The following is a 9,012-nucleotide window of genomic DNA, read 5'->3' as shown; positions in this document are numbered from 1 at the left end:
TACGGAACAGGGTTTTTTTTTTTTTTTTTTTTTTTGCTAAACCTTATATTAAAGCCTTCACACACTGGGCTCTATACTTGTGTGTGTGCGTGCGAGCATGCCAATTAACTCTTGCTTTATTCATGTTCCCGTGCGCGCGGGCAGAGGCTCAGTAGCTAGTCGATACCAGGCTAGCAACTTCTAACAAAATGCACATCTCTCCGTGAGCCGCGAGGATGCCCTAGGAGTCAGACGCACGTTTACGTGAAATGATGCTGTTTGCGGGGCTGATGGTGAAATCGCGGGAGAATTTCCGCGTGTTTTAATGAGCCGCAAATCACATTTTTTTTCGCCCCCCGAAGCCACAGCGCTTGAACAAGAGAGCATCCGAGCACCTTTTTGCGGATGTGATTTTTATGGGGAACAACTAGCCTACGATCATACAGAGAATACTCAGCAGGCTTGACTGGACACTCCGGGTATGTAAACCTGGCATTTTCCCATCGTTGTTTACATGAAGGGCTCGTATAACTAGCGTGTCGCTGTTGCTGCTACCTGGCTCTTATTTTGCTGTGGCTAGCCTGCTAATCTCCATCGTAAGCTCCTGTGGATGCGTTAGCAAGTGGCTAGGCTAGGTAGCTAAGCTAACCTGGTTACAGTGATCTTTGCCTGGAGACGAGAAACATTATGATGCGCAGACGCTGCTTTCCACTTTTTACTGTGAGTCGTTGGGCATTTAGTTTCGTACATAGAGATGGGAGGGGACTTCACCGCCACTATTATACCATTTAAATAAAAGCCGGCTCTAATCTTTGCGATCTAAGTCTGTATGTTAATGAGTTCACTTGCTGCTGCTTTCATAGACGTTGCATATCTTCAAACACCCTCACTGTTTACAACCTAATTGCGCTGGCCTCACCTTGACCAGTATCATTGATCTCGTTGTCATTTCCATGAATATATGCTTTTTGAAGAATGAATGTGAGTGAAGGTCTAATGATGACTGCAATGAGAGAAAGTGCCCACATGTGTAGTTACCCGCACAGTCTGTCATTCACCTGTTTTAAACCTAACATTAAAAGCTTTGATTCTCTAAAATCTACAGTGATCGCTGAACCTAGTGCAAGAAGCTCACACAAGCAAATGAGCAGTTTTTACTGAGCAGATATTGCCCCATCACAGATGGACTCATAAAGCTCATCCCGTTTTCTGCTCGAACATCTACAGTTTGCCAAAGGATTTCACGATCCAAAGTTTGGACATATCTAATGATTGCTGTAAATGTTTAGCTTCATATAGCAAATGATTTAAGATATTCACACTTTGAAATCTGAGGCAATGTTTGAACACAAATAGCTAAAAACTATTGAAGATAAAAGCCTGATATTTTTCCAGCCTTTCTTACCATAAAAGAGAATCAGGAACTGTAATTTGGGACAGTGGTATAAAAAATGTCTCGCTTGTTAAATATGAAAACCAATTCAAGCAGACCTGTAAAGTCTCATATTTGAGCCCTTCTCCTCCTCCTCCTCCCTTTCATTTGCCTCGATCTCACCCTCCTCTGTCACAACAACCCTCTGCATGTTTTCCTTCACTAAATCCATGAAGCTCCCTTGAGGTCTTCCTTTTCTCCTGCCTGCAGCTCCATCATCAATGCCCGGTATATCCTCTATCCCTTCTCTGCATATGTCCATACCATCTCAGGCTTGCCCCTCTAACTTCTCTCTCCAAACTGCTCAACCCTATCTGCCCCTCTGATGTACTCATTTCTGGTGTAGGTCTGGCTTTAAATTTTTGGTTAAACATATAAAGACTGAACAGATTGTTCAGTCTGGGTGTAGGGCTGGAATCGTTAGCTTAAAAACATTATTATCATTACTGAATGCCAGTTGCAGTGTTTGTTATAACCCACTTTAATTCTGTTTTTATACAGATACCACCTGAAGGCAAAGAATAAAGTGAAAGTAGTTGATTTACCTTTACTTCTTCACACACCTGGTCATCTTTTCCCCTTGGCACCTGGCTGTTTTCTCACCTGCATCTTCACCAAGCAGCCTTGGCATTCCAGCCTTTGCCAGCTGCAGACATGGAGTGAGTTTATGTTTCATTTCTCCTTCACACACACAGAAGCTTTTATCTTGTACTTTGAAATACCTGTTGCTCTTCCTCTCTTCCTGCAGTTGGGCCACACCAGCTGCCAAGCTCAATCCTTACACTCGAGCCCGCATGACAGAAGCCTGGCAGCAGCATGCAGTTGCACCACCTCAGGTTGTCCACACCATCCCTCCGGGTGCTGAGAACGCATTGGGCTGTGCTGTGTATGGTATCGTACTGCAGCCAGACACTACGTCGCTACAGCAGCATGGACAGCAGAGCCAGCATGGACAGCAACACAGTGGGAGTCAGCAGCATGTCGGTGGGCAGCACAGTCAGCAGCAGCAGCACCCTGCCCAGGCCCAGCAGACGTCCCTTCAGGTTGGGACAGAGGGAGGACACAAGTGTGGGGCTTGTGGACATGATATCTCCCACCTGGCAAACCCACATGAACATCAGTGCATGGTGACTCAGGACAGGTCATTCCAGTGCACTCAGTGCATGAAGATTTTCCACCAGGCAACAGACTTGCTGGAGCACCAGTGTGTTCAGGTGGAGCAGAAGCCGTTTGTGTGCGGGGTGTGTAAGATGGGCTTCTCCCTGCTCACTTCTCTCGCCCAGCACCACACATCGCACAACAGCACCAACCCAATGAAATGTTCAATATGCGAGAAGACCTACCGGCCCGGCTCTTCTGGCAGCGCTACACCCAACTCCTCGAGCAGCTCCCAGCAGCCCAGCAGCGATGGGGCGTCAGCCACCAGCAGCTCGTCCATTCTGCCGTTCCCCTCGGCCCGAGACCGGCCCTACAAATGTTCCGTGTGCCAGAAAGGCTTCAAACACCTCTCAGAACTCACGCGGCACGAGAGGGTTCACACGGGGGAAAAGCCCTTCAAATGTGACACGTGCGACAAAGCCTTCAGCCAGTCGTCACACCTGCAGCACCACCAGCGAACACACAGCAACGAACGTCCATTCAAGTGTGCTGTCTGTGAAAAGAGCTTCAAGCACCGCTCGCACTTGGTGCGCCACATGTACGTGCACTCGGGTGAGCACTTGTTCAAATGCAACTTATGTGAACTGCACTTCAAAGAGTCTTCAGAGCTCCTTCACCACCCTTGCCACCCGCAGGGTTCTCGGCCGTTTCGCTGTGCCACCTGCGGTAAGGGTTTCAAGCGGCCATCTGACCTTCGCCAGCACGAGCGCACACACTCAGAGGAGCGTCCGTTCCACTGTGACGAGTGTCAGATGAGTTTCAAGCAGCAGTATGCACTGGTGCGCCACAGCCGCACTCATAAAGACCCCACAGACCGCCCATTCAAATGCAATCTGTGCGACAAGGGCTTCATGCAGCCCTCTCACCTCCTCTACCACCAGCACGTCCACGGCATGGACAACTTGTTCAAGTGCGCCTCATGCCAGAAGGAGTTCAGCCAGTCAGGAGAGCTGCTCAGGCACAAGTGCGGGGAGTCGTCCAACAACTCGCCTGACAAGCCATACAAGTGTGACGTTTGCGGCAAAGGCTACAAGAAGAGTTCCACGTTACAGCGTCATCAAAACTCGCACTGCCAGGAGAAGCCCCTCAAGTGCTCGCTCTGCGACCGCCGCTTCCTGTCCTCTTCAGAGTTTGTGCAGCATCGCTGCGACCCATCGCGGGAAAAGCCACTGAAGTGCCCTGACTGTGAGAAACGTTTCAAGTACTCGTCGGACCTGAACCGGCACCGGCGCGTGCATACGGGCGAAAAACCGTACAAGTGCGGTCATTGCAATAAGGGCTTCAAACAACGCGAGCACTTGACCAAACACCAGAGCACGCACTCCAGAGAGGGTCAGTTCAAGTGTGTTTGGTGCGGAGAGCGTTTCAGTGACTTGGGCTCCTTGCAGGACCACACGGTGCAGCACACAGCTGATGGAGGGGGTTACCCTGTGCCCCAGTGCATATAAACCCTTGACTTGTTAGTTTGAACTTTTGTCTGTCCCTTCTGGGCTATTTATTCAGCCTAACGTTAACCACACTTTCAGGAGAGTCCTGAATTGTTGTATTCATTCCAACAGTGCTACATCAGGGTTTTGTCGCTCTGCTAACCCGCCCAGTTAATGTTACTCCAAGTCTTGTCATTCCATAAAAACGGAACATTTTTTTTGTCTCTTCTTAAATCTGGTCCTTGTTTTTATAAACCCAACCCTTACTACAACCACGTAACTCCCAGGAACAAGTGCCATATCGCAGGTTGATCTAGCAGATCCACCCTAATTTCCTCCCCTCAGAAATGAGCAGAATCAGAATAAGAAGCATCCCTGTTACGTCGGTAAAAAGTAAGACAGGATTTGTTGTTTTTAAAACAGTTTGGTAGGATGTTTAAAAGAGTATCGAGTAAATCATTCAGGCTGAGTCGCAACCTTTAGTATCCACTAAAGTGGAGTCCTCTTGTTTTTCTTCTTCTTCTCCCCTCTTGCTACTATAGCCCTTTTCAAACATGAGATGCAAAGCATTCCATTAAGGTGATAGCAGATTGTTTTCAGGCATAGGTCATATTTACGTTATTGGCGCCCATGGTCTCATTCAGACGTGCATCAGACCTACTATGGTACTCGTGCAAAATCTTTTCATACCTCGAGAAAAAAAGCTTGAGTGTCATCAGTATTGACTCCAAACTTTAGATTCTTTTCTCTGTGTGTGCTGCAGCAGAGAGATGTTTCTTCTGAAATTGGAAAAGCAGAAGAGCATCACAGAGGAATTATTTAACTATAATTCTAGAAACTAGAATTCGACTTAAAGAGATCAAATGTTTTGTACACAAAGAACTGAGGAATTCAGGAAGTCATGTGTGCAATCTCAGTTAACGTGTCCACTTGTCCTGTATTGAAACTGATACTTAAGAGTTTACGAGGTCTGATCTTGTAGGATTGCCATTGCGACTTTTACATAAAAGTGACCCGAGTGCTCATTTACAAGAAGTTTACTCATTTCGATGGTGTCAGTTTAATGGAAAAAAACTGCATGTCTGCAATGGGTTTGTGATGACTGCTCTTGGCCTCCCTTCAGTTTCTCCCCCTCTCATTATTCCCTACATCTTTCCTCTGCTTCCTGCTCTTCCTGACTCAGCCTGTCACTGTTTAGTATCAGAAAGTGTGACTTTCCATACCGCCCTCCAAGACATGCATGCACTCACTTTAATATCTTTGGGTAAAGAGTGGTCTGAAATGCTTTGGGTATCCTTAACCTCCATTGTTATTTTTAGTCTTCTTATTAAAGAAGTGGCCAGTGAACGCCTCATTTTACACCAATTAGCAATAACATAGCAGCCAAAGGTGTTGACCCAGTGTGTTGGAACAAATTCAATCCACAGAGGCACCACAGGCCCCCAAATATCTGCTGCCAATGTCAGAGCTTTTTTTGGCACCACGAGAGGCTCTAATGCAATATTAGGCTGGCAGTTTTAATGTTATGGCTGATCGGTGTATGTGAAGTGAAACGGCATTGGGGATTTGGGAATGCGTTGTCCTACGGTTAAATAATTCTATGTGTGAACAGTATAAAGCTACACCCTGTGGTGTGTAGACTAATCAGCCAGCCCAAATTTAAGTCTGCAAAAGCTTCAGCTGTTCTAATCCTTCAATACAGAAAAATATATTTCACACTAATGTACTATTCCTGCAGAGGTCAGTGCTGTCGTGCATTTAAAAGTGTCAAAGTCTCTCATCCTCATCCTGTATATAACTCTGGATGTGTGGGTGTGCTTAGCCAGATGAGTCGGAAATGTCTTTCTTATGAAAATAGGTATTGAAGAGCTGTTTTTGTATTCTTGCTACTTTTTACCACGTGAAATGTTATGAAAAATGCTTTTTTCTTTTCTTTTTTTTTGTATTTCGTTTTCATTTTGTAGTCCATGTAGTGACTGTGCCAGTGCGTCGCGAGGAGTCTCAAAGAGAAACCCGCACACGAGTCTGAATGCTTGAATGTAAACGGTGTTCTGTCAAACAGGGAAATTCAGACTGAAGTGAATTGTAGTAGAATTGTTTCAACCAACCTGCCTTTTTCTATTTCTTTGTTATTACTGTTGTTATTACTAACTGTACTGGTCTTTGTGAGAGCTGTTTCTGCAGGACTGTCCTGCAGCATGTGTTGAATAATTTCCACGGTTTGAAAGACCTGTTAAATCTGTTTGTCCTGCTACGTACGACGTCGTGTCTGTCAGGGTGGGTTTATTACCAGAGAGATTAGCTCCTTCCTCTCCTCTGAAAGCTAAGAGATTGTAGTTGTGCTAAAGGGTCCTGGAACACCAGTTAGTTTACATGTTGGCTGTGAACGCCGTGAATGCTCGATTCATGGTTTGAGTGCAGTATTGGAAAGAACCGAGTACACACTGAGGAGACAGAAGTAACTTTATTTTTTTAAATTCTAGCTTGCAGTTCTTTTCTTATTGTTTTCGCCTTAAAAGTGGGGCCGCGGTGCCTCTCTGCCTCATCTACTCCTTTCTGTTTCTATCCACCGTCATTATTATTATCATTATTATTATTATCATTAATTATTTTTTTACTTTTATGAATCTGGTATTGAACGATGTTCAGAACGAGGTGGATTTGAGGTTTAAAAAACAAAAGTACTGTAAGTTGTTTGTTTGTTTTTTTAAATTAATGTTATTTGAATTGATATGAATATCTGTATTCCTGGAGGGAGAGACCAGGGCCTTGGGGTAGGTGTGCCACAGCTTTGGAAATGCAGAATTACTATGACACACATACACATCAGGAATCACTGGGGCTGGGTTCATATTTTGCCAAGAAACGCAAGTGCGCAAGGACTAGTTGATCGGTGCTGACACATCATTAGATGTGTATAATAGAAAATAGTCGCTCAAGTTGCAGAATAAGGACCTCACTTATGTGTATTAATAATAATAATAACAACAACGTACAAATGTATGTTAAAAGCCAAAGATTAACCTAATGCCAGCCAGGCAGCACTGTTACAGTGATTAGTACTCCTGACCTTGGCTGCCTGGATGCATTATTTTATTTCTTTTTTGTTCATTTTTTATGTCGTAGAGTACTGTTTGGGTCGGACCAAAAGTTACAGTGAGGAAATCTTCAAAATCAAGGGGGGTGGGTGGGTTTTTAAAAAATTGTCGTATCTGATGAGCAAACAGAGGAAAACATTTTGTACAAGCACAAATGATTACCCCCTACCCTCCTGCAGTGAAAGGCCAGTAAAGGCACCAGTTAACCCACCCGTTGTTTTCTGTTTCCTTTTCAGTTCCAATAAATAACCCCGTCAGACCCTGGTGTCTTGCTCTCTGCATGCTTGCCGTGTTAGTTCCTGTGTTTCTGTCTTTAGGAACCGGTGTCACCAAGCCCTTCCTCCACACAGCGCCATTCCCTCCGATATCATTTCTTATTTTCCCTTTTTTTTGTCCAACCCCTCCCTCCCAAATTGTACTGTAGTTCATGTGAATGATGTTGAAAACAAACCTTTGAAAAGAAAAAAACTTTGTGGCGACATACAGTACGTGTACATTCATGCTAAGATTATCTGTATGTATGTAGCATTCAATTACAAACGGCACTAACAAATAAAACTTTTTTTCCATTTATAAATCTATAAGATTAATGAAGTTATTTGGTAAATGGCCTGTATTTGTATAGTGCTTTACTTAGTCCCTAAGGACCCCAAAGCGTTTTACACTACATTCAGTCATTCACCCATTCACACACACATTCCACACACTGGTGATGGCAAGCTACATTGTAGCCACAGCCCAAAGCCCATCAGTATTTTGGAACTAAAGCCTTCCTGGAATTCGCACGTTCACCTCGTTAGATACCGAGAAGCCCTTCGACCGTGTCAAAACCTGTATATGTCCATCTGAAAACAGTTTTTCTTAATTAAAATAAAAATCTGAAATCCAGTATGTCAGATTATTAGACCATTTCATTTAATTACCATTCAGACATTACAAATGTTATACAATTCTCAGTTTAGTTCAGCACATGCAGCTTCAATCATGGGGAAAACTGCTGACTTGACAGCTGTCCAGCTGACGATCATCGATTTATGGTAGGGACACTCTTGAACCAGAGACGTCAGAAGCGTCTTACCTGGGCCAGGGAGAACAACATCTGGATGTGGACGACCTCTCAGATGAAGGAACAGAGCGGTAGTGAATGTCCTGCACTGTGTGATAAGTTGTGGTGCAGTGTGGTGTTGTTGGTGGTTGGTCAACTCCAAAGTCAATAGAGTGTCTACCAGGACTTTTTAGAGAAATTCAGTAAAATCTTCTTAAGAGCTTTATGGAGACAGCAATTTCCTTTCAGCTTCTACTCATAATGCCAAAACTGCTACCAAATAGTTTGGTGACCATGTTATTACTGTGCTTGATTGACCAGCCAGTTTACCATCACCTGAACTCCACAGAAACTCTGTGAAGTATTGTCCAGAGGAAAATGAGAAGCACCCAACCCAAAAATCAAAGTAACCTGTAACACCTCGGCAGAGATTGCCTCCATGCCACACTGCACTGATGCAATAATTCATGGTAAAGGAACCCCAACCAAGTACTACGTGACCACACTTTAGAATTGGAACATTTCTCTATCAGGAATCCTTTTTTGATTAATACTGAATTTCTGATTGTCAATCAATAATAATTAAAATTAAAACAAAAGAAGCCTTGATATGTCTCATGAATATTGAATTCATCCATGAAAATATATGAAATTTACCAGACGTTTTCAGCTTCAGATGTAAAATACTATTTAATATTACGTTTGAAATTCAATCATGTTCTAATATGTTTCTTTCTTACATGAAAGAAACACATTAGAAAGCATAGCAGGGTTGTTGTTATTATTACTCATTAATTAACAAAAAAATTGAGAATATTCTTGTAGAACTATTACAAAATACTATAATGAGATATGTATATTCTTTAAGAAAAT

General features: G+C 43.7%; 1 protein-coding gene across 2 annotated transcripts; it reads left to right on the top strand.

The window, feature by feature from the left end:
• Window positions 1–143: 143 nt before the first annotated feature.
• On the top strand, window positions 144–8,739 carry znf319b (zinc finger protein 319b). 2 transcript variants are annotated; one of them, XM_085165513.1, is made up of 3 exons: window positions 144–458; window positions 1,913–2,070; window positions 2,160–8,739. In XM_085165513.1, the coding sequence occupies exons 2-3, from the start codon at window positions 2,066–2,068 to the stop codon at window positions 4,015–4,017; spliced, it is 1,863 nt and encodes a 620-aa protein (XP_085021639.1). In that variant the 5' UTR covers window positions 144–458; window positions 1,913–2,065; the 3' UTR covers window positions 4,018–8,739. The 2 variants fall into 2 exon arrangements, with proteins under 2 accessions (XP_085021639.1, XP_085021640.1); XM_085165514.1 differs by having other exon boundaries at window positions 144–699.
• The last annotated feature ends 273 nt before the right edge of the window (window positions 8,740–9,012 follow it).

Source organism: Neolamprologus multifasciatus, chromosome 7 (assembly GCF_963576455.1).
Source record: "Neolamprologus multifasciatus chromosome 7, fNeoMul1.2, whole genome shotgun sequence".
NCBI lineage: Eukaryota > Metazoa > Chordata > Actinopteri > Cichliformes > Cichlidae > Neolamprologus > Neolamprologus multifasciatus.
The sequence above is the reverse complement of the archived record's forward strand: the minus strand, read 5'-3'. Positions and strand labels throughout refer to the sequence as shown.